Source organism: Engraulis encrasicolus, chromosome 3 (assembly GCF_034702125.1).
Source record: "Engraulis encrasicolus isolate BLACKSEA-1 chromosome 3, IST_EnEncr_1.0, whole genome shotgun sequence".
NCBI lineage: Eukaryota > Metazoa > Chordata > Actinopteri > Clupeiformes > Engraulidae > Engraulis > Engraulis encrasicolus.
In genome coordinates, this window is record NC_085859.1 from 8588848 (window position 1) to 8615647 (window position 26800).

Sequence of the window (26800 nt, forward strand, 5' to 3'; positions counted from 1 at the left end):
CACCACCACACACACACACACACACACACACACACACGAGAAAATGTCCAGGATGTCTATGTTTATGTGTTTGTATCTTTAGACAAGTAAATGTATGTGAGTGCGTGTGTGTTGTTTGTGTAACCGGGGGTCCTAAAGGGTCTTGGCAAAGTGTGTGTGTTTTTACGACTATGCCACTGGCGGCCTTGCACCACCAGATCTACAGTACATTCTTGTACACCAATGGTTCTTAAACCAGGTTCTAGACAAGAGGGTTCCCACACGCAGGCAAGTGAGTGAATACAGAGACGTAAGGGTTGAATCAAAGCAAATACAATATTTATTGAAACATAAACAAAAAAAAAAAAACAGAAATATGCTGCTGATCAACAATCCCCATATGGCACACAAGGGGTTAAGTCATGTGCTGCCACCCAGATAAGTGGTTCTATTCACTAACAATGCAACTCAATAATAGCAGAGCAGCTTCATAGGGGTTGGTTTCTTGTGACTATGCACTACTACACTCACACGAAGTACAGGCACTGCAAATAGGTAATCACCACAAACACTAAAGGTGCTCATTTACCACTACAAATGTTGATACACACCCTATGGAACTGCTGATTATAGAAAGATCAAAGAGGCCAAGTGAGGCACCTGTTGGCAACCCACCATTACAGGTAATTTACTAAGGGTGGCAGTCACCTTTTCCTAGGCCAACAGAGAGGTGAAGCTGAGCAACAGCAGCAGATATGAACTAAATCAAAAATAATAAACAAAAAGAAAGAAATCCAAAATAACAGGGCAATAACTGTTCACAACCAGACATAAAATCAAGGTAGGCAAAGTAGCAGTAGCATCTTGTTTACAATTTGAAATAATCACGTATGAGTGCTCTTACAAAAGCAACTACAACATCGAAGTTAGGAGCAACATACAAATTCAATCTTTTAGAATGTTTTCCCGCTGAGCACACATGAACAAAACAAAAACATTTTGATTTACCTCCAGTCACCAGACTCAGCCTCAAACTGGCACCTGGCGTCTCAAGTGGTCACAAGGAATGCCTACTTCACATAGTGAGACAGTTGCACAGATAGTTAGGCGCTAGCCACAAATAAGTCTGACATTGTAAACATGCACTTGTAGCCTTAACATACACATCACAGATAATGTAGGAAAACAAGTAGTTCATTACCATGTACAAGCCAAACACCACAACCAGCAGTCAGTGCACTTTGTGTCCTCCCGGCCAAACCTTCAGTAGAAGTTCAGAATCTACTCGGAAGCGTTTGGCAAGCTGCAGAGGCAAACCTGTTTTTAAAACAGCTCATTAAGATTCACTACAGATAAACGGGTCCACAGTAGTGCACGAGTACAAATATAAAAACATACCTCCAGTTAAAAGCAGCGAGGACCGAGGCACAGGTGACAGCCAAACTTCTGCATACCCTCAGACAGTGGCCTCAGGACTAAACCTTTGGTAGCTGGGTCCAGTCTACCCGAAAGCGTTTAAGTTTACTGCAGAAGTGAAACTTCTAAAGTTAAAAGCAGCGAGGACTGGGGCAGCAGTGTTACAGCAGGGCTTGTGCCTTGCCAACAGGTTAGTGCCCTTTTTATGACTGCAAAGCTAATTGCTGCTGAACTAGCGACCAACCTGCTACCTGGGGGTGTGTCAGCTAGAGTGATAACTACGGTGGCCACGAGCAGCCAACAGGCTGCCGGTTACATTTGTATAACATAATTTTTATGCAAGTGTTTTGGTTGCAATGAAATTGCATTTATGCCTCATTCGTGCAAGGGGCAGCCCCCAATGGTGCCCCAAGGGAGCAGTGCGGCGGAACGGTTGAACCGGCAACCTAGTTTGGGCTACAAGAATGACGCCCTAACCGCTTACCCATGACTAGAAAACCATTAGCCTGGTCGAGTCAGAGGGACGAGTGGCCTTACTAATTATAAATGCAACACTGAAAGGCACTCAAAGAACACTCAAAGGCATTTGCTATGCTGGTTACTGTCCCAAAGCATTAGCCTAGTACACCAGCACCACCCACTGGACGCCGAAATTTTTCGTCTGGGAGTGGGTCTGGCCTCGGATCGGTCAAACATTTTGAACACAATGGGCTCGGTCGTGACGACGCAGTAAGATTTTTGCTAGGCAGTGGGCATGCGCACTTTGCCAGTTTGATGCATTGTGGTTCGAAAATTCTAAAAACAACAGGTTGTTCTCGTCAACAATCTTCGGATGTATCGTTCATCGGGGCCAGACTAAATTACACATCCAGTCTCTCATTTAGGTTGGTTTATCAGGCTACCAAAGCATTGTATAGATGCTGGTTATGTCCTGGTCTGATCTTTTTTGATTTTGACCAATAGCATACAAAGCATACAAAGGTTTTTGATAGACACAGGTTAAGACCGCCCTCTGAGAACTTCCAGGATATAGCCAAAGTATTGCTCAGAAGAACTATGCAGTCGTGATCACAGAGTAACTATTGTGATTCCGCCAACGTTTTCAGCTTTGAAAATCTAAAATTTAAAGTCAGGAGTTTTTTTGCAATTCTTAATTTATCAGCTGAAAGAACACATCTTGAAGTGACCAAAATGACATGGGCACATCTCAGGCTATCCATTTAATTTATCCCCAGCCATCCCTATTACCAAATTACAATGGGAATGTAACAGCAGGGCCGGCGCTAGGCATAGGCAGACGAGGGGATCGCCGGTTGACAATTTCAAGCTTGTTTGCTCCTAGCCAGCTAATGTTCAAGGTCACAAGAGCAGACATCATATAGTTTGACGGGATATTACTTGTGAGTTTGGTGAATATCAATAGGCTATAGAAACCATATCTTTTAAAATAATGGGTTAAAAAAACAGGAAGGACGCTGTAAAAGTGACCACCCGCAATAATCTAATAAAATAACACAATTCCATGCTAAATAGGATTGAAAATGACATATTTTTTATGTGTTGAAAATCCTTTCCCTGTGAGTGATATAACCTCTTGGAAATGATGAACTTTGGGGAATGAACCATTATTTTATAGGGGTGTCTTTATCTCAGTAACAGGGTTGACATGAAATCCTATGCATCTATGCATGTTGAAAACAATACTGAACTACTTAATTACTTCCTTAATTACTCCCAGAACAACATACAAATGTGAAAATAATGTGATTTACCCTATAATTAACAAATAAAAGACACCTTGAAAGATAACTTTTACTGTGAGGGACAGGCCAAACCCCCCCTCAATTTAAAATGAGAAAATAACAATAAACTACCTTATTTTAAAGATCAGGTTGGTGACAAAAGATGTGTTGGACTTAAAATTATGCATGTAATTATTATTGTAATTATTTTATGGCCAAAAAAAAAGCTACAACCTTCCCGAATGAAGTTGTATGAACAAAAATAAATGTCATGCACTAAAGAAAGATTGACCCTTTAATGAACACAGACACAGCAGATTTTCACAAGACAAATGTTTTGTCGCCTATCGAACATGTGAAAATGAGCAGATAAGTCACTTCAAAACACTTCAAATATGCAGATAGGGTGTCATACTTAATCACTGATTCTTTCACACCTCTCCAGAAAATCAACTTTGACCTCAGGTGTATGTTTAGGGTCATTGTAATCATGGAAAGCAACACAATGAAAATCAATGGAGTTCAATGAGAGATGGTGACATATTGGCTATTCATAGAGCAATACATTTTTAACTTCACAATGTAATCAATGATAAAAGCCCTCACACACCAGCAGCATGCATGCGGCTCAACATGAGAGCTGTATCCCTCCCATGTTTGACTTTAGGCACCATGTATTTTTTTTCCAAATTCTTCACCTTTAACACCAAAGAAGTCTCTCCCACTGTCCTGTCTCAAAAAAAGCCAGCCAGGAGTATGTCAGGCCTAATTCTGACAAAAATGAAGGCTAATGGGACTCATACTCTGAAGTCAAGATCCCAAGATCAACCATTTTAGAACTGATGCTGCAGGTGTTTGAGGGCTTTTATCATTGATTAAATCATGAAGTTAAACATGTATTGCTCTACGAATAGCAAATATGTCACCATCTCTCATTGATCTTCATTGTTTTTCATTGTGTTGCTTTCCATGATTACAATGACCCTAAACATACACCTAAGGCCAAAGTTGATTTTCTGGAGAGGTGAGAGTGATTCAGTGATTAAGTATGACACCCGATCTGCGTATTTGAAGTGTTTTGAAGTGACTTATCTGCTCATTTTCACATTATGTTCGATAGGCGACAAAACTTTTGTCTTGTGAAAATCTGCCCTGTCTGTGTTCATTAAAGGGTCAATCTTTCTTTGGTGCATGAAATGTATTTTTGTACATACATTTTCATTCGGGAGGGTTGTAGCTTTCATATGAGTGACTTATGAAGCCAAGTGATTAATTGAAAGTCAGGTTATTAGCTGTTATTCCAAACAGATGGATAGGCGACAACTCTTTTGGAGACGGATGTGCATCTCTGGGACATGTGGATTTGGGAATATGTAACGATTCGGCGGAATGAGCGAAGTAGCTAGAGGGGGTAGTGACATATTCATGTGCTATACAAAATAACACCACATATTTTTTGTAATAATATTTTGATATTAGGTTAAAGGTTAAAACCCAAGTGCCAAAATGAACTGTGATTTAATGAAACAGCTGCAGGTTTTGGATGATGCCGTCAACAAGCAATTTAAGAATAATCTGTTCAAGAGGTAATGGTGCCTAACTGGAGTGAGGAAGAGAAGAACAGGATCTCTGTGTTGAATAGCAACTCTGTGGCCTTTTGTGAAATGAGCTCATGGAAATGATGCTGTGAAATGTGTTGTATTTGAATGTGAAAAACAAAATCCTCAACCTCTCCAACAACAGCAGAACAACATAAATTATAATCTTTAATCGTATATCTTGGGTTGTCCAATATGGTCCAGAACACTCCAATACAGCAGGTATCCATGTGTCAACATGTGTACCCATTGAAGCCCAGCCCTCCTAAGCAATTGGATGTGAGATGCATGTGGTGAATATGTGTCTCTGTGTTGGTCTGCAGATACTGATCCTGAACTCCCAGTCAGAAGAGCAAACAGCAAGCAGGGCCTGCATCCAGACAGTAAGTCATTACTATATCAGTATATTGTGTAGTGGAGGAAAAGTGGGTGTGGAGGTTTGATTGTGTTGAGGAGTCTGAATGCAGAGGAGGAGACTGGATGTGCAGCCGCGTGTGGTAACTCAGTGAACTCAGACAGCAGTCATAGCTACTGTATGGGCCAACTAGTGGTATCAGGGGGTTAGATGGGCAGCCCTGCTTCCTATAGGTGAACTATTCCACAGCAAAGGTAACTACTGACCACTCTAGTGGCTAACAAGGTAGCACATATGATATTCTTGGGAAGCACATGTCTGATATTTTCAGGTGAATTATTGCAGCTCAAAGCTGCCCTAACAACTACTCCACAATCTACAAAGGGACCTACAGAGTGCACCCCCATCTTAACTTGTCTATTTCACAGGTAGTACTGCCCTGTAAGATTTCCAAAGCTGGAAAACACTTTATCATTGAGTGTGTTTACATGCAGTACAGTATCCCGAACATGATCGGGATATTAAGTATCCCGAATTTACGTTAGAGCATATAAATACCTTTTCCTTACTTCAGTATCCCGGATAAGCCCTTATTCGGGATACTGAGAAATTGGAATATGCTAGGTGAAGTATTTCGACAGAAGTCGGGATACTGATGCATGTAAAGACCTTATCCCGAAAGCAGGGGCTTCCCATAGAACGTTGTTGCTGGTATCCAGGCCACATGCATTTGAAGAGAATTCTATAACGGCAAAGAATGTAGACCGGGATATAACGCTCTGAGCTCAAATGAACATCTTATCCCAAATATGATCATAACCCGGATATGCCTCCTATTCGGGATACTGAACTGCATATAAACACACTCACTGTGAGCTGTCTTAAGCTGGAAACTCACAGTGACACTTTCTCATATGGTCTCTGCTTGTAGAGCATATTGTTCATGCACTTGTTTAGGCCAATGTGATGTTTTCTGTTTCAGTGTCTGATGGCCAGGCTCTTGTTGCTGAACCAGTGACCAGAGGGGACTTTTTACAGTGTGAGTTGGACACACACACACACACACACACACACACACACACACACACACACACACACACACACACACACACACACACACACACACACACACACACACACACACACACATTGTAAACTTGTCAACACACACACAGACACACACATACACAGACATTGTACACTTGCCAACACACACACACACACACACACACGCACACACACATTGTACACTTGCCAACACACACACACACACACACACACACACACACACACACACACACACACACACACACACACACACACACACACACACACACACACACACACACACACACACACACACACACACACACACACACACACACACATTGTACATTTGACAACACACACACATATACACATGGTGTACTTGCACACACACACACACACACACACACACACACACACACACACACACACACACACACACACACACACACACACACACACACACAGAACAAGCATTAGGACCTCATCTCTTTATGTCTTGTCTTCTCCTCCATCAGATTCCTGTCACTTCACTCTGGATCCAAACACAGCACACACGTACCTCCATCTGTCTGAGGGGAACAGGAGGGTGGAGAGGAGACCTGAGGCCCAGTCATATCCTGATCATCCAGACAGATTTGATGAATGGAGGCAGGTGCTGTGTAGAGAGGGTGTGTCTGCACGCTGCTACTGGGAGGTTGAGTGGAGTGGTAGAAGAGTTGATATAGCAGTGTCATATAAAAGCATCAGCAGGAAAGGATCTGGTCTTGAGTGTGTGTTTGGAAGTAATGATCAGTCCTGGATGCTGCTCCTTACCAGCTCCAGCTCCTCTTTCTATCACAATAAGCAACAGACTAAACTCCCTCTAGTGGCCAGCTCCAGAATAGGAGTGTATGTGGATCACAGGGCAGGAACTCTGGCCTTCTACAGCATCAGGGGAGACACAATGACCCTCCTGCACAGAGTCAATACCACATTCACACACACTCTGTACCCTGGGCTTGGGTTATTTCACACATTATTATCATCATCATCATCATCATCATCAGTCAAGTTGTTGTGAGGCCCCTGAAGCCCCCTGTCATACACACAATATGCACTAAACACTCATTCAAATACCAACACACACGAGGGCTGGGTGGTATACCGTTAAAAAAACGTGATAACGAGAGGTTTTTTTCAATTTTTGTTCCATCATGAGCTACATCACACTTCCTACTACATGTGTGAATTTCATACTTCGTGTCACACTTCACCTCAACTCTCCACGTCCACTGTTGTTTTTCCAATAGAGATGTCAACACAATGTAAGAAGTTGATTGAACTAATAAAAACAATTGCCATTAGAACCCAATCGTGCTAGAGATGAGAGTGAAACATAATGAACCCACATGTCATGGATGAAATAAATTGTACAATATATTATTGAAATGAAAAAGTGATACAAATAGAAATGGAGATGAATTGAAATTCAGGATTTTATCAAATTTTTAAATTTAATTTCAGAATTTTATTCAGAAACATTGAGATTTGGGGGGAAATCGCTGCTTAGCAAAAATAACTTGCAGAAAACCGTGATATCAATATTCATCAAGAAAACCGTGCAACGGCTGTTGATTGGGCGTTACGAATGTGTAACTTATCACTTGGCATACGTAGCCATAGCCAATCACGTCAGTTGTATCTATTCAATCAAACTGCAGTCAACGCCTTTCCACGCCTCCCTGCTCTTTGATTGGAGAGAGACAGGGACCATGATCTGGTACCCTTGTTGAGGGTAGACTCCATGCTGTCTTTCAGATTGGAGCGATTGTGCAAAGCAGCATGCATGGGATTTCTCAGGCTAGGACAGAATTGTTCTGTTCACCTCTACACATCCGTACCAGGTCTCACTACACTCTCTCTCTCTCTCCCTCATTCCCCTCTATCTCTCTCTCGCTCTTCCTCTCTCTTTCTCCCTCTCCCCCTCTCTCCCTGGGTGGTAAAGGTGGACATTTTGGTGTGTGTGTGTGTGTCGTGTGTCGTGTGTTGTGTGTGTGTGTGTGTGTGTGTGTGTGTCTGTGTGTGTGTGTGTGTGTGTGTGTGTCTGTGTGTGTGTGTGTGTGTGTGATTAACTAGGGATGTATCTGAGAGTTTGTTTGTAGATTGTCCAATACTTAATTCTCTCAACTCTGTCGACTTTTTTTTTCATATTCCTGGCAATCACATGTTCAGTTGGATCGTTTACAACATTGATGATATTACTGTAGATTCATGCTCCTTCATATTTATGGTTTGGTGTGGGGGTGATGGAGTTCCTGCTATTTTATTTTTGTAATTTACTGGTAGACTTCATTATAGGACTGGGTGTTAAAGTCCCTTCATGTTCATAACAGGTGATGGTGGAGTGGGGTTTAGTGTTGATGACCATGTGGTGCCACCATCGCAACACATCTTCAGATGTGTTTCCTGTATCATTGGGTGTTTCGGCCATTTCACACAAGACACTCTCATACAGGTTGGACCACCACAGGCTGATCAGACCTGGGTGTGTGTTGTACGGTGGCATCACATGGTCACCTGGCAGCCCACGTTGTGTCCCTGCGCTTCAGCCACAGCCAGTGACTTCTCTAAAGATAATTACACTCTTATATAAGAAAATATTTTCTAATAATCTTTGAAACTTTGTGAATGATTTGAAGAAGACATGGATATGTGACAATAATAGCAACCACTAAAACACAGAAACCAGTAGAATGGAGCTGTGTAGCTGGTGCGTGTGTGTGTAGGGGGGGTGTACAATTCAGAAGGATTGCACACAGTACAGTGGGATGCTCTTTAATATGTAAATTGATTTCAAATATTGGTGTTGGTGTATGTAATAAAATAATGACTCAATAAAAAAATATTTTAAAAATGACTGAAAAGCTTGGAAGTTGAGTTATTTTGTAAATACCAATCACACAGTCATAGTAAGACACCTTTGAAGGGACAGCAAGCATTACTGGAGGGGACATCTTGACCATAACTCAAATCCTAAACACACTGTATTTTACATATCCAACATGTGGTAGTCATTAAAGCTCCAGGTAGGATTAAAAGTTTAATTAATCACGGTCCCGAGTCAGACGATGCTTATGCGAGTCTTTTAGTAAGTGAGCATGGATGTCGTGATGACATCCACGGTCCGCTGTCAGAAAACCCACCATGCAAGTTTTGGCAGCACGGTCCGAGGGAGTGTCGTGGGAAACACTTATGATTTGAAAACATCGCTTTACATACCATATTCAGATTTGTATCAACTGCTGGCATTCCGGGATGAAAAACAGTCTCACAGCAATTTTATTTGAACAGCATTTTTTCATTACGATGTAATGATAGCTGACCTATCCTCCATAAAAACAATCTGATGGCTGAAATGGTGAAGAAATTCAGGAAGGCCAGCATCCAAGCTGCTGCTACTGCTCGTCATACTTGCATCTCTAAATATTGCCACTAGATGGCAGGAGTACTCCATGAATACTTCACTCCATCCAGGAAGTTTGGAGTGCCGTAGGTGGAAACGAAACTTAACTCCACTTGTTCCAAAGGAGCTTTGGCTGTAGCCACAGATCGCCTCGACTACTTGAGAAAATGGCTGAGGCCAGGGCCGGTAACATGGACATTTTGGAGTGTCCTATTTGCTTTTATCTTCTGAATGACCCGGTGGCTCTTACCTGTGGGCACAGCTACTGTTTACGCTGTATTGAGAACTGCTGGGATAAGGGCGTTTACAGCTGCCCTGAATGCAGCCAGACTTTTGCTCAACGACCTGTTTTGAACAAGAACATTATACTTGCTGAGCTCGCAGATCAAAAGAAGAAGAGCAGAATACAAACAGCATCTTCTGAATGTGCTGCTGCTGGACCTGGAGAAGTGGAGTGTGACATCTGCACTGGGAGAAAACTCAAAGCTGTCAAGTCCTGTCTGGAGTGTCTGATGTCGCACTGTGAAACTCATTTAAAAACCCATGATGAACTTCATGGTAAAAACCACACCGTGATCGATGCCACTGGCCAGCTCCAGGAGTGGATCTGCCCTCGTCATAACAAGGTTGTTGACATATTCTGTCGCACTGACCAGGAGTCCGTTTCTCGATTCTTGCCTTTGCTAACCGTCTTAAGTCGGTCTTGAGTTGGTCGTAAGTTGCTCTTGAGTTGGTCTTAAGTTGGTCTTAAGTTGGTCTTAAGTTGGTCTTTAGACGCAAGACCAACTTAAGAACAACTTAAGAACAACTTAAGAACAACTTAAGACCAACTCAAGACCTTGGTTACAACGTTGGTCTTAAGAACGAACAAAATGGCTAAAGTCGTTAGCAAAGGCACTGTCGAGAAACGACCCCCAGAGCTGCATCTGCTATCTGTGTATGGTGGACTATCATAAAGGCCACGACACAATCTCGGCTACGACAGAGTGGAGTCATAAAAAGGTAAAGGGTGTATTGCCTTACACATACACATATTTACGACTTCATTTTCTATCTGCCACACAGTTGTTACTGTATGAAACACTTGATCACACCGTGTTTCGTGTTTTGCAATGTTTATATTGTCTCAGTTCATCCCAGCTAATGACAGGCGGCACACTACTGTAGTCTGTGCGCATGTCAGACCAATGTAGAAAAACAGGTTTGAGCTCTTGGCACTGAATGTTCACAAACTGGAGCACACACACACACCCTGTTTGCCCCGCCTTTCCCAAACATGGTCGTCTGTCAGTGGTGTAGTCTACTTTTTTATGGTGGGTATACTGTATATTTGAGCATTTTTTGAAGTGGGTATACTGTATATATCTGAGCATTTTTTGAAGTGGGTATACTGTATATATTTGTGCTATTCAAAACAATGGATCAATCATTTTTAAGTGGGTATACTGAAATCCCTGAAATTTAGAAGTGGGTATACTCCGTTTACCTGCATTCTACGTAGACTACACCACTGTCGTCTGTGTATTGTGTGGCAATGACATTAGGCCTATTAGTAATCATGTGTTCATCCAAGAGTTCATCAAGTGTTCATCCAAGCTACACATAGGCTTGAGTGGGTGTATTGTACAAAAACAAACTTCCTCATACAGTAGGTCAGGGGTGTCAAACTCAAATTGGCCAAGGGCCAAAATCAGAATATGGAACAAAGTCGTGGGCCGAACTCTACATTTACTTGACTAAAATTTTGCGTAAAATTGTGCACTTTATACTCATAGTTAAATTTCACTCACACTCTTTGCCACCATACTGTACATGGTAGTTTAAATGTGCCTTCATATCCTGTGATACACATTTCATGTCCATATCTCGTTACGCTATACATTAATGATGTGGGCCAACTGTAACACATATTTGAAATGATCTCTCGGGCCGAATAAAATGGCTCCGCGGGGCATATTTGGCCCCCGGGCCTGAGTTTGACATCCCTGCAGTAGGTCGTCGTCATAAAGATTGTAGATGGGGAGTAGATATTTTGCCAATTGGGAGATGCATGAGATTACACAATTTCACATGCCATTCATTCTCAAATGCTGCAACGTCGAAAGGCATTCTCCCAAAGACTTTCGGTCATGTTTGCTACTATTTGGTAGGCGTGTTAGAATCAAAGAAAAGGGGGGCGCACCTTGCATCAATTTTTTCTTCTTTATTTTTGTGCACAGACGCGTTTCGGCGTGTGCCTTCCTCAGTGTGCAACAGTGAAACAATGTGTAACCACACTTAAATACCCACACCCATTACCACACCCTATTGTAAACAACCAATGACATAGAACATTGAATTAGTCAATTGGTCCATGAATCACAAGCAAGTAATTGGAGAAAAATTTCATACACAATCCAGAAAATATACATATACTGTATTCAATTATCCAAATTTGCTCAAATTTACAGAAAAAAGGTAAGAGACAATTTGGGACAGCACCCTTAAAAGTTATCAAGAAACCTGAGTGAAGCCTGCTACCTGATGTAGGCGTGTTAGACGAATTATCCAATCAGCGATGGTGTTTTCCATTCCAGAACGGCACAAAGAATCTCCCTTTCAGCTGCTATACTGCTGTAACAAACAAGAATGCAGGAACTGCGTATCTGGTCGAAGTTGAGTTTAGACAAGAAATGGGATTTATAATATCCTACCTCCTTTGTCTTGCGTAAAAAAATGCAGTCCAACGCTGTGCCATATGAGAGAAAAATCATGTCGAAAATGCAGTAACTACAAAAACCCTACATTTCATAGTTCATAGTTCATAGGAATAGGCTACTGCCGGTTTTACGTAAGAGGTCTTACAAGCTGGGGGCGCTGTGGCGCAGTGCGCTAAGCCCCCCACATTTGGGCTTGAATGCCCTCGGGGACCCCAGTTCGAGTCCGGCCGGGGTCATTTCCCGATCCCACCCCGTCTCTCTGCCCCACTCGCTTCCTGTCACAATCTCACACTGTCCTATCAAATAAAGGCATAAAAGCTAAAAAAAAAAACCCAACATATATATATATATAAAAGAGAGGTCTTACAAGCTAAAACTCAGTAAGTGACATGTAGTTACTGCACTTATCATGGAAGCGGTGGTTCAGGACCAGACGGTAATACCAGCAAGAACCCAGTAACTATATTTTTGTGGTGAAAAGCCATATAAATGTTTTTATCTTTTTACTTTTTTTCATGGAAGTGTCACCAGCACTTTACCTACAACATAGTTGTCTGGCCACAACGGAAACTTCAAAGCCTTTTTTTCTCAGTTTGCTAGGAAGCGTAGTTACTGCGTTCTTCTTTGGCAAGGCAGCATAGGCACACGGCTTGTGGCACCTGTTTCTCACAGTCGTAGTTGTGAAATGACTAGCTGTAGCCTGAAAACGAACTTATCCACAAACACAGTCAGGTGTAAATAACTTAGCCCACTAATTTTGTAAATATATTAGCCCACTAATAGTTAGCTATAGATTAACCCATTAAGCATACTCATATTAATCCATTAACCCTCATACTGATTGTCCATAGTTAGCTATAGATAAAACAAATTACATAGATGTATAAAATATTATTATTTTTAATAATAACATACAGACATAAATAAGTTACATACCGATGTTTGATTCCTGATGTTCCAGGAGGAGTTGGGGCAGAGCCAGAGGAGATGCCAGCAGATAATCCAGTTGAAGGAGAAGGAGCTGCAGGAGCTGAGGAAGGCTGTGGAGACTCTCAAGGTGAGAACTGACCGGAGGAGAAGACAACTTGCAGCAGATTTATGGTTATGAATTGAGATAGTAGGCCTACATGTAGTTATGACAAACTGTGTGTGTGTGTGTGTGTGTGTGTGTGTGTGTGTGTGTGTGTGTGTGTGTGTGTGTGTGTGTGTGTGTGTGTGTGTGTGTGTGTGTGTGTGTGTGTGTGTGTGTGTGTGTGTGTGTTTCAGTCAGATGCACAGACAGCAGTGAAGGAGAGCGAGAGGATGTTAACTGAGATGATCCACTCCATTGAGAGAAGGTGCTCTGAGGTGACAGAGCTGATCAGAGCTCAGGAGAAGGCTGAGGTGAGTCGAGCTGAAGGACTCCTGAAGCGACTGGAGCAGGAGATTGCTGAGCTGAAGAGGACAGATGCTGAGATAAGGCAGCTTTCACAGACACAGGATCCTATTCATTTCCTTAAGGTAGATAACATCTTGATAGTTAACAATAAATAAATCAATATACGCACTGTATATTTAAATTTGACATTAAATCAAATATGTTAATGGTGATAAGAATTAGTCACCGATTAATTTATTAATCAATAATTCAACTTAAAAACCAAAACCATTTAAATGTGACTATGAATAACTGTGACTGTGAATTACTGTGCAGAAATTGGTGTCCATTGATGGAGATTCATGCAGTGATGAGACCAGAAGGACCTTCAGCCAAAGCCACTTCTTTGAGCCCCTGAAGGAATCTGTGTCCGCGTTGAAGATGCAGCTGGTGGAGAAAATAGAGTCAGTCTTCAAGCAGGAAATAGTCAAGATATCTGCAGCAGGTTCGTCACACATGGAATTGGCAAGCATAGTTTTCAACCAGTTATTTAAGATTTGTGCCTTACTAATCACTCTGTGTTCTTCTTTAACAGCAACTAAAGCACAGATCACAACAAGTAAGTCTTCACACACACATAAACACACACACACACACACACACACACACACACACACACACACACACACACACACACACACACACACATAAACACACACACACACGCGCGCGCGTGCGCACGCACACGCGCACACACACACACGCACACACACACACACACACACACACACACACTCAATTGTGTTTCAGGGAAACTGCAGGGACATCAGTGCATCAGTGCACATTGGTTTTAAAGTGTCTGCCAAATGCAATGTAATGTAATGTAATGTAATGTAATGTACTGCAATGCAAACTTCATAAACTGCAGTTACAAAGTACTAGACTAAATAAAAATGTAGGATTCCATCATAACATGACACTTATGTCAAAGTCTATAGACCTTTAGGGTGTAGAGCATCCATGGTATGAATCCAAAACAGTAACAGTTCTCTTAGGCAAAGCACCTTATTAATGTCCCCACCTCTTGACAATTCAACTAGCTCAATTCCCTGAAACTGCAGGGGAGAAACAGGGTGGGCACACTCTACAAAGTGACAGGCCACAGGGTAATTCAGATCAGCACGTACAGGGTGGGCACACTCTACAAAGTGACAGGCCACAGGGTAATTCAGATCAGCATGTCTAATTAGGGCTGCACGATTATGGAAAAAAAAAACATTATCACGATTATTTTGGTCAAAATCGTAATCACGATTATCAATCACGATTATTGATTTTTCGCAGATTTTTTTGAAAATTATAACAAGATGAAATATAACTAAGAACGAGTTATATACAGGATGAGCAAAATAAAATGAATTGTAATAATTATGTAAAGACAATAGCATGAAACTTAGGTGGACAGATTTCTGGCCAGAAACACCAGCCTGTCAGTATGTCAGTATGTTCTGGCTTCAAGAACGCTCTCAAAGGTAGGTCACTATTGCCACGATTAAATCACGATAAAAATCACGACTACGATTTCACAAGTTTATCACGATTTTCGATTATTTACGATTAATTGTGCAGGCCTATGTCTAATCGAACTTTTATGTTCACTGATCCTTTGCTTTAGGCTGCGTGTAGTGTTCACTACGTAGACCTTATCACAAGGACATATTAACAGATAAACCACATTCCTCGTGTTATATAATAAAGCCCTTCACATTGTAACTTTTACCAGACCTAGGATATTTAAAAGTACGGGTCTTATGTGTTGTACTGTTACACTGGGCACAGTTACTACATGGGTTTATGCATACAGTATTTGCAAATTAAAGTGGTCACTGGTCACATGCTAAAGTGACATTTTTTGGGCTTCAGTTTGATTGGACCACTGGAAAATAGAACAGTATCTTGCTTCAGTAAGTACGAAAACTTGAATCTGTGTCTCTGTGTTGTTCTGCAGATGCTGATCCTGAACTCCCAGTCAGAACAGAAGATGGTAAGAGGGGCCTGTCACCATATAGTAAGTTATTATTTTTATTGTGATTAACTTTTTATTAGTTTTTTTGTAAACACAGAAACAAAAACATAAAACAAACAAACAGACAAACAAACCGTCATCTTCATAACATGAAGTCAGGGAATAGTGGACAAAGAGGGGGGACAGTAAATCATTATTGAGAAAGAAGGGCCTGCTACCATACAGTAAGTCATTAGGGGTCTTACACACCAAGGCGGTAAAGCGTCGCGGAACGGCCGTGTTTTTTACCGGCGTCGGTGAAAATACATTGAAACCTATCTGTCCTTACACACCAACCGGCGGTAGTCGGGCGTCAGCGGCGCGGGAGCCGGCTCCGCGCCGCGCTGCATTTGGAAAATAGAACTCCAGCGTATTTTTCACGCCGGCAACCGGCGGTGTCTCATTCAAATGAATGGCAAAGTAGCACGCTAGCTTTAGCTGTGGGGAGGGTTTTGAACAGGACTGTGTTAAGTAGGAAAGTACTCGGACACAGAGAGCTGAAGTTGGAGAGTCCTCCATTTAATCACACACACAACTAACTAACTAGAGTGACGTTACGTACAACGTCATACGTATGAACCTGTAAACGTGGCATTGCCATGGCAATGGCAAACATAACATTTCCCCCCCGTTCCCCAGAACCTAAACGTGAAAATTAGTCTCAAAGTCATTGAGGTGTCCAGGCCGTGCACGTGCCCGGGCTGGGCGTCCCTGTGCTGCAGCGTCAGGCTCAGGGGCTGCATGGTCAGGGGCTGCATGGTCAGGGGCTGCGGCCCCTGGCTGGACGGCTGGGCGCCCCTCAGCTGCAGTGACTGGCTCCGATGCTGTAGGTTCAGGGGCTGTGGCCCCTGGCTGGACAGGAGGTGTGTCACTGTCAGGCTGGGTGCTGGGCCCTGGCCATGGGCCATCTCGTGGGATCAATATGGGCGTAGTTGGAGCTGCACCTCCGCTAGGCCCTATGGGAGCTTGGACCCTGCGGAGACGGCTGGCATGCCAACGGGTTCCATCTGCGAGCCGGAAAGTGGCAGGGCCGAGCCGTTTGCTGACCTGGACAGGAGGTGACCAGAAAGACTGCAATTTATTATCCCGATGTGGTCGGCGAATTCTCACCCAGTCATGGACTGCGATGTTGGGAGACCGGGCTCGTCGTTTCCCATCGAACCACTTCTTCATTCGAGACTGATGTGCGTCCACCTTTGCTTGGAGTGGGTGAGCTGGGGTTTGGGCCAGAGCGGGGCGGAGTCTGTCAAGCGGCAGCTGGAGCTCTCGCCCCAGCATGAGGGAGGCCGGAGAGACTCCAGTTGTGGCATGTGGGGTGGCACGATAGTGTAACAATGTCTGCAGTAGGCTGACGCTGAATGTGCACCCCTGGGCCAAGTGCGCCCTGATTCCATTCTTCAAAGACTGATTCAGCCGTTCCACCCCTCCGTTGGCTGAGGGGTGATAGAAGGCTGTGCGAATGTGGTGAATCCCTTTTTCCTTCAGGTAGGAGGTCAGTTCGGCTGAAACCATTTGCGGCCCATTATCTGTGGTGATTTTTTGGGGCAGACCCCAACGGGCGAATAGGGAGTCTAGAATGTTGATCAACACCCTGGCCAACTGGTGTCACCTCTGGCCACTTGGAGTGAAGATCATAGAGCACTACCAGAAAACGCTGGTGGTGCGGGACGCCATGCAGTTCGCCACACACATCGAGTTGTAGATGCTCCCAGGGTTTTGAGGGCCAGGCCAAAGGCTGCATGGGTGGAGGCGGAGCTGGGGCCCGAGTCTTCCCACTGACGAGGCAGGCAGTGCAGTCCTTTACCATGTCCTCGATTTCCCTGTCGATCCCGGGCCACCACACTGTATCCCGACACCGCTGTTTTAGCTTGACTATGCCCAAGTGGCCCTCGTGCGCCATAGCAAGGACACGTGCCTGCAGGGAACTTGGAATCACCGCGCAGAGCCCTCTGGCAACACAGGTGTCGTTCCAGCAGGCCAGCTGATCTCGGAACCCGAAGTAGGGTGTGAGCTCTTCCGGAACTCGTTTTGGCCAGCCATGCCTGATATATTCTGACAGAGAGGAAAGGACGGGGTCGGCTGCCGAGGCCTCCTGCAGCTCCTGCAGTGACACAGTTTCCTGGAGTGGTGTGTGGAGGAGCTGTACAATGTCGTGCTCTTCCTGCTCGAGAACTGGAACTGAGACCTGAGGCGTGGGTGGTGTGGGGATGGCGCGAGACAGCAGGTCTGCTACCACATTGTCACGCCCAGGTGTGAATTGCAGGCGGTAGTGGTACTGCAGTAAGCGGTCAGCCCAACGATGCAGACGGAGTGGCCTATGGCCAGTGCCTGATGTGGCCAGAAGGGCAGTGAGCGCCTGATGATCAGTCCTCAGGGTGAATTCGCGGCCATACAGATACAAGTGCCAACGCTCGCAGGCCCAGAGGCACGCCAGAGCTTCCCGTTCCCCCACAGAGTAGCGCTGTTCTGTAGGGGTGAGGGCCCGGGAGGCAAAAGCGATGGGCCGCTCTGTACCCCCTTGGACCTGTGACATCACCGCCCCGATGGCGATGGCTGAGGCGTCGCACGTGACCAGTGTGGGGCTGGCTGGATCGAAGTGTGCCAGGATAGGCGGTGATGTGAGCTGTGTTTTCAGGCATTGCACGGCCTCAGAGCAGGCCGGTGTCCAGAGCCAGGGCTCGTCCTTTTTTAGCAGTCTCCGAAGTGGCGCGGTTGTCTCCGAGTACTGTGGCACAAACCTGAGATAGTATGCGGTCATGCCAAGGAAGGAAGCCACCTGAGCTGGCGATGTGGGCTCTGGGACTCGCTGAATGGCCTCTGTGTTTGAGAGGAGTGGGCTGATCCCTTCCGCAGACAGACGAAACCCGACATACTCGATGGATGAGGCCCCAATGACACACTTTCCTCCATTGAGTGTGAGCTGGTGTGTGGCCAATGCTGAGAAAACTCTGTGGAGCCGTTCGTCATGTTCTGTGGTAGTGGAGCCATGGACCACGATGTCGTCCAAAAACACAGCCACGCCTGGAATCCCCGCGAGGATGGAGGCCATGATTTTCTGAAAACAGCTTGGTGCCGAACACAGTCCAAAAGCCATGCGTTTGAAGCGGAAGACACCTTTGTGAGTAATGAACGCCGTCAGGTTGCGGCTGTCTGGGTGTAAAGGCACCTGGAGGTAGCCCTGACGGAGGTCCAGCTTCGAGAACACTGTGGACCCATAGAACTGCCTCCCGTCCGAAACGTTATCCAAGCCGGCAGCCAGGAGATAAGTTTCGAATGCTGTAATCCAACGCAACCACGGCACGGGTGGTTCGCCGGGCAGAGCCAGGAAAGGAGAAGGCGGTGGTAGTGAACAGTCAGCCATCCTCGTCGCCAAATGTTAAGTAGGAAAGTACTCGGACACAGAGAGCTGAAGTTGGAGAGTCCTCCATTTAATCACACACACAACTAACTAACTCGAGTGACGTTACGCACAACGTCATACGTATGAACCTGTAAACGTGGCATTGCCATGGCAATGGCAAACATAACAGACTGGCCGCGCACGCCGACGCTGTCAGTATGCAAGGCAGAGAAAAGCACGCCGGCCAAAACTAAGCAGAAAGACCGCGTCCGTCCTGCGACCGTTCCGTTCCACCTTGGTATGTTTTGGCCCTTACTGAGACCCTCTAACAGGCTGTACAGCCTTAAATCCAGACATGCTGCCAATGACATGATGCCAACATGGTCTTCATCATCGTATATCGGAGGCATGTGGGTTAACGTGTGTCTCTGGGTTGGTAAGCAGATAGCCAGTCCAGTCACAGGAACAAACAGTGAGAGGGGCCTACCAGGAAGTCAGTGGTACCCAAACGTTTCCTGCTGGGACTCCCCTTTTGAGTCATAGTATTTTTGCTAAACTTTAATGTAAATAAAAGGAATGGCAAAAAGTTTTATGCAAACAGTCCCTTCTGTCCGTGACCCCCCTGCAGTACCCCTGCGAACACCCCCCATCCCCCCCCAGGGGTCCTGACCCCCAGTTTAGGAACGACTGTATTAAGTAATTACTGAGAGCCTCATACTGACTCTGCAGCTTGCAGACCCCCATAATGCACACCGCTCCATCAGTGGATGAAAGTGAAAGCGAAAGAAAGCCCATTGGGAAACTCCAACTCCCATCGTCATTGTGACACAGCACTCCACAGCACACAAGTGAACACTACACACTGCACACTGCACACAACGAAATTGCATTTATGCCTCACCCGTGCAAGGGGGCAGCCCTCAATGGCGCCCCATGGGGAGAAGTGCGGTGGGACGGTACCATGCTCAGGGTACCTCAGTCATGGAGGAGGATGGGGGAGAGCACTGGTTGATTACTCCCCCCACCAACCTGGCGGGTCGGGAGTCGAACCGGCAACCTCTGGGATGCAAGTCTGACGCCCTAACCGCTCACCCATGACTGCCCAGAAAGGTTAACTACCCTAGTATTACACCAATATAACATAAGACTAACCTTTAGTAATGCACTATTTTAAACACCAACATTTAAGCATCCTTTAACACACACACACACACACACACACACACACACACACACACACACACACACACACACACACACACACACACACACACACACACACACACACACACACACACACACACACACACACACACACACACACACACACTTTGAAAACATTCCTTAGTATATACAAAGCGGCACTACAATATATATTCATGTCTTCGTTAGACAACATTTGAACGCGTGTCTGTAAGGAGATGGGACAGAATTGGGCTGAATGAGCTTAGTATAATGTAATGTAATGACAATGTAATGCATTATACAACATGACATATTGTACGTATATGACATGTTAGAAAATTATTTTCCAAGGTCTCCTGGGTTAAAATGACAACATATAGCTACCCTGAGAAACACCATGCAAAGTCTTATGCTTTTGCCACTTACATAACGGTAAAATCCTTAACCGAACCCACCTCAAGTTGAGTAGAGTAGAGTTGAGTTGAGGTGGCAACAGTCTCAAAGATATATAGCAGAGAACATCGACTTCATGTTCTGAAGCATACTGGGAGCCAGTGCAGTGAGGCTGATCACAATTCTTTGGTCTGGTAATTCAATTAATTTAATTTAATTCATTATTTATTTCAGACCCAAGGGGATCGATATCACATTAAAAAACAAAGCATCACAACACAGTACAAATCTTAATATATATATATATATATATATATATATATATATATATATATATATATATATATATATATATATATATATATATATATATATAACAAAAAACCCAGATGAACATATAAAGAAAAAGAAGGGGGGGAAAGACCACAGATACATCATAATTCTCAATTAATTGTCCCACATACAGGCATGCTCGTCACGCCAGTGATTCCACATGTTTGAGAAGAGTCTCACAGAGCTACGTTTAGGGCTAGCCAGGACACCAACTAGGCTGTTTTGTGACTCAGATGCTCTGCACATGAATTTGTACATAAGATTTCGCAGCACAACTGCACAAGTAGGTACCCCAGCATTGACAAACATTTGGCTTGCGCTTGACCTCCTTGGAATTCTAAGCAGCAGCCTCATGCTGTCATTGTACGCCACCATGAGTTTCCTCATGCTGCCCTGTTTGTAGTGGCACCACAGGTGTGCAGTATACAGTGGTGTACGGTATGCTTTAAAGCAGTGTTTCCCAACCACTGTGCCGCGGCACACTAGTGTGCCGTGAGAGATCGTCAGGTGTGCCGTGGAAAGTTCTTGGGGATTTGTTTTTTTTTCTTTTGTGAATTGATCGTTATTATCAGCAAATAATGCCTATGTCATTTTCTAGTAGCCTAGTGTCTGCTGTTGACTGGCGTCCTAAGCATGAAATAATTCCTTATCACTAGGCAGCAGGTAGCGAATTGCATTGATGTATCTTCAGTAGCCCTAACAAAAAACGTCCATCAGCTGCTAGTCAAAACAATCCTCCTGACGTGGCTGATAGTTAACTTGGTAACACTTCCAAATAAGGGGCCATAATTAACAGTAAAGTAGCTACAATCTAATAGTTAAGTAAGGGTTAATAATCATTACTTAATGCCACATTAGACACAAATTAATTGTTATGAATGCATTAGTAAGCAGTTACTTAACTAATGGTTAATTAATGGATAGATATTGGTGTTTGGGACCCTTATATTAGAGTTGGCTGCGGATAACTAATGGTTAATTAATCGATAGATATTGGTGTTTGGGACCCTTATAATAGAGTTGGCTGAGCATACCTAATAGTTAAGTAATTAATCTACTGTGACATCTAGTTTTCACTCATTCAAATCACTGTATTAATGGCAACAGGAGCCATTATATAGCAAGGATTGGACGTACACTTCTCAATGATGGTGGGGTGATGAGATGTAATTTGTTCATATACCACTTATTAGTTTTAATGGTAAAAACCCTACAATAAATGCAGAACATTATGAAGAGTAATAGTTTTGAAGCGAAACTAAACCATTCCTTTGTGATAATTAAGTTAATGTCAGAAAATATTAGCTCCAAGAAGTGCAGTGCATGATGGGTACGCAATCTACAGACAACAATATTTCGGTATTATTTAATCATTAGTTATGCCTTACTTTTGGCTGAGGATAACTAATGGTTAATTAATGGATAGATATTGGTGTTTGGGACCCTTGTATTAAGTAAGTGTTAATTTTGGTCCTTAGTTAAGTATGACCTAACAGCTACTTAACTATTACTGTACCCTTACTTATGTATTAGTTACATATTTTTTATGCTATGAACTTGTAACAAGGTAATAGTTATCTAATAGTTAAGTAACTGCTTGCTAATGTTTGACATATGCATTAATAACAATTAATATGTGTCTAATGTGGCATTAAATAATGATTATTAACTAGTGGTGGGCCGTTATCGGCGTTAATGTGCTGCGATAATGTGAGCCTCTTGTCGCGCGACAAAGAAAATATCGCACGTTAATCTATTCTCAAAATATGGATTTGGGGTTTGGGGATGCGTGTCACCATAGCGTTCGAATGACAGACGCTTTCAGACTGCCCTCCAGTCGCTTCGCCTCTCCACCTGTTGCTCAGCAGACCTACTAAATATGAACAGTGTTTGCATGCTGTAAACATTAATCTCTCTGCCGTGGTAGGTGTTGTTTTAGTGTTTTTTCATAAGTAGTAGACTAGAGAGACGTTTGAGGTGAAGCAGACATTATTGTGTACATTATTGTGTACCAGCCCGACATAGCCTACATTTCCTCACGCATTGCATGGAACACAAACAACAGTCCTGTTCCAGAAATCTTGCCTGTGCCATAATTGCAAAACATTCCGTGTGATATACATTTTGAAGATTGTCAAACTGAAACTGTCAATATCTACTCTCACTGAATTTTTGTGTTATGATTGAGCATTTGCGACTCATGTCAGACGGATACACCTCGCGGTAGTTGCGCTTGATATAGCCAACCTCGCGGTCTCGCGCTTAACTTTTTTTTTTTTTGCAAACTGAATTCATTTGGAGTTGTAACTCCGCTGGCATTCTAACGCAGGGAACAACTGTCAGGTTTAGGCCAACACAATGTGGGCCAGTGCTTTAGGGTCTTTAGAAATCTAGTAGCCTGGCTCTGATCCTCCCTCTCTAAAGGAGCCGCTGCCCTCAGTCAGTGGCAGATTCTCTCTCTCTCTCTCTCTCTCTCTCTCTCTCTCTCTCTCTCTCTCTCTCTCTCTCTCTCTCTCTCTCTCTCTCTCTCTCTCTCTCTCTCATGCTGAATTGTTGAGGTCATTTTGCTTAAATAGTTAAAATGCTAAATGTTAAAATAAATTAGATTTATCTGTATTTGCCTGTACAATTTATAGCACTGTTCATTTTTAAATGTCAGTATATTATGACTGTAAATGCTTCCTAACATATTCGAAACACTTTTCAAATATTGCAGTGATTTTTTTCAATCACCAAATATAAAAAAAAATGATGAGATGCATTTTGGAAAAAAGAGATGAGCTCTGGTCTAATGCGCCATCTTAAGAAACCCCCTAGGTTTTTTTTTCGTCATTATTTCGCTAGCGTGCCTATTCTGAATGAGCCATTTTGATATAGATTAATCTAGATTAATCTAGATTAATTTCATAATTACAGTGAGATTAATCTAGATTAAAAAAATTAATCTATGCCCACCCCTATTATTAACCCTTACTTAAGTATTAGGTTGTAGCTACTTTACTGTTAATTATGGACCCTTATTTGGAAGTGTTACCGTTAACTTTGCTAGCGCTGTTTCTTCATTAAATCAGAAAATCAGAAAACCAAAATCCGACCCTGAAACAGATTTGTGTTTTGCTTACAACCTTACTGAAAAGTTAAACGAGTGAGGTAGTGGCATGATTGAGCACACAACGTAGTTTGTTGGTCCGCGTGCTTTCTAGTCGAGTGTGAGGATGCCAAGACCCTTCAAGCCAGACTATCCAACTGCTGGTAAGCATAATTAGCCCGGTTTTAGGGAAAGGGGAAAGCGATTACCTCCTGTTACCTCGCGGGGAAACTTGCACCTTTGTCACAAACACCCCAGGCACAATTTCCAATCAGTTTTTAATAATAATATGACCGTAATATCTTGCATTTGAAAACATGAGGTTTCCGCTTTGAATTCATGGAGCACTGTCAAACTGTCCGACTTCTTCTGACCGACCTCGTCCTTTTGCAGCGCTGTGATTGTGGTCAAACAGCATTTTAGGGCGGGCCTTAGCCAAAGGTGAAAGACGCATAGGTTTCACATTAAGATTAAGTGAGTAAAATATACAGAGATTGATATTTGTACATATGCATCTTCAGTGAAATATTTCCCAAATGTTGCTACTGTCAGAATAAGCATTCTTTTCTGTATTCCTGCTAATAGATTGCTTTTGGACAGAATAGCAATTTGTAAATTGTAGGCCTACTTTGAAGTTTATAGCTTCTTTAAGAAGTGAACATTGGGTACAACCTGGGTTTCCGGTTCCGGTGAGATGGTGTCAGCCTAGACGCTAAACCCTTCCAACCCCGCAAATGTTTAAATATATTAAAAACGAAATCCCAAAATGAAAATGAGGAAAACGGAATAAATGAATGAAGGAATGAATTTACGTTCGGGAGAAACAACGGAGAAAAAGATCAAGAAACCGAAACAACAGAAGTCCAAACAAAGGAAGAACATGGCAACAGGTGAGCAACCAGCTGAGACTGACGTGCAAACTTTGATGTTGGCAATAAAGTCCGAAATCACCGCATTCCGGCAAGATTTTAACAAAAATGCCGAGGAAACAAAACAAGAGATTGGAAAACTGACTCGAGAAATTAAAGGGATTCAGGAGGAAGTAAAGGATACAAAAAAAGAAGTTATTGAAGCGCAAGCCCGAATCAGTAATTTGGAAGACAAGGAGCCGACTCTAAAAGAAATTATATCTCACCTGTTGACCAACCAAAGTCGTATGACTGCGAGAATCGAATATCTCGAAAATAAGTCGAGACAAAATAACATCAGAATCTACCAAGTTAAAGAAGGAGCAGAGGGAGCGGACATGGTGAAATTCATAGAAGAATTAATACGTGGAAAACTCGGCATTCCCGATTCAGAACTTTTTATAGTAGCCGCGCACAGGTCCGCGGTACAGACAACGGTGGTTGGCAGGGCCGGTTCTGGCTTATTTGGTGCCCTAGGCGAGTTTGAGTTCTGGCGCCCCCCTCTCCCCCCCGCCTTACCTTTGAAAGAAAAAAAAAAAACCTTTTTCTTATACCTTACAGAACACAAGAGTAATATCCGTAGTAAGCTTAACTAAATAGCATCAAGAACAATAACTGTTTTGCATCAAATGGATTTCTGGTTCTTTTTGACAGGCGACCAACACATCAGATTGAGTTGCATGAAAGTAGCTTCACTGTGTGGTGTGTTGGGTGTGATGGTGGTGGGGCCCCCAACCCCAGATGAGAGGGAGGTTATCAATGTGTTTGAATTGTAATATGAAATTGAAATGCCAGGAGAGTGATACAGTTATTTGCATGTAAAATGCATGTGTAGACAATAGGCCTACCAAGGAGGTCTGCATTGATAGCCTATCTACACTACAGCATCACAAAGCATGGCAGCATAACAAAATTAATAAGCTACACATTTGTGCTGTCTATGATTCCAAATCAATTTCATTTCTGGACTGGAAATAGTGGTGCATTTGTGAGTAGGAGAATGAGAAGGGGGCTGTCTGTGTTTGAACTGGAGGGACAGGGTGAGAGAAAGGGAGAAGAGCTCACGCTATTGAATTTCATAATATACAAAATATAGTAAATAGCCTCACTTGTCTGCAATACTACATCACTCAGCATGAAAACATGCGGTGCATGGTTCTGTTACATGATTCATGTAGGCTATGTCATTCTGGTCTGGAAACTTTTAAGCTTACAACAAGCAGGTAATTCATGTGGATGGAAGGAGATATGGCAGCTAAAATTGTTTTAAACATTCCACCAGTCTTACTTTACATTGCTTGTCAACCTAAGCAAGTATCATCAGGTGGGTGTTAGTGAGTAGTGAGTAGGCTACTAACAGCTACTTTACTGGATTTCATTGCTTGGCATACTTGGCTAATGTTAGCATGCTAACTAGCGATTTCTCAGATCAAAAACAAAGCTCTTTTTCTCTCTAATTCCAAATAGTAACCTCACAACTATTAGGCTTTCCATAATCACAAACGGTTGCTGATTAAATAACATAGTTCCAAAACACCCTCTGCAACTCCTGCATCATGCAATGAGTGGTTTAATGAGAACATAACAATTCTCCATCCAGCAGAGCACTGCTGTTTGCGCTTGCCCTCTCTGTCTCTCGAGTGAGTCTCCAATTTCAAAATAGATCGCAAGCTGTCACTCGTCCCGCCCCCTTTCTCAGAACTGTCTGTTTATTGGTTCACAGAATTCCCTGAGGCAGTTGGAAGCGATATTACTATTGGCTGAGGGGCGCTTTGCCGTGAGGAGCGCTTTCGCCACGCTTTGTTGATTGCGACTTCATAAAAAAAAAATCATATCGCAAAATTATGCAT

General features: G+C 43.3%; 2 protein-coding genes across 2 annotated transcripts in view; both read left to right on the forward strand.

Annotated features, from left to right (window-relative positions):
- Positions 1 to 7200, forward strand: part of LOC134446510 (tripartite motif-containing protein 16-like) — a 13786-nt gene extending 6586 nt beyond the window's left edge. Inside the window, exons 5-6 of the mRNA XM_063195876.1 lie at positions 6081 to 6129; positions 6656 to 7200. Of these exons, the coding sequence (XP_063051946.1) occupies positions 6081 to 6129; positions 6656 to 7200 (594 nt within the window). The remainder of the gene's footprint in view (positions 1 to 6080; positions 6130 to 6655) is intronic.
- Positions 7201 to 9749: 2549 nt separating this feature from the next.
- Positions 9750 to 26800, forward strand: part of LOC134446511 (E3 ubiquitin-protein ligase TRIM47-like) — a 29347-nt gene continuing 12296 nt past the window's right edge. The window contains exons 1-7 of the mRNA XM_063195877.1: positions 9750 to 10208; positions 10501 to 10584; positions 13243 to 13338; positions 13548 to 13781; positions 13975 to 14143; positions 14234 to 14257; positions 15647 to 15682. Of these exons, the coding sequence (XP_063051947.1) occupies positions 9750 to 10208; positions 10501 to 10584; positions 13243 to 13338; positions 13548 to 13781; positions 13975 to 14143; positions 14234 to 14257; positions 15647 to 15682 (1102 nt within the window). The remainder of the gene's footprint in view (positions 10209 to 10500; positions 10585 to 13242; positions 13339 to 13547; positions 13782 to 13974; positions 14144 to 14233; positions 14258 to 15646; positions 15683 to 26800) is intronic.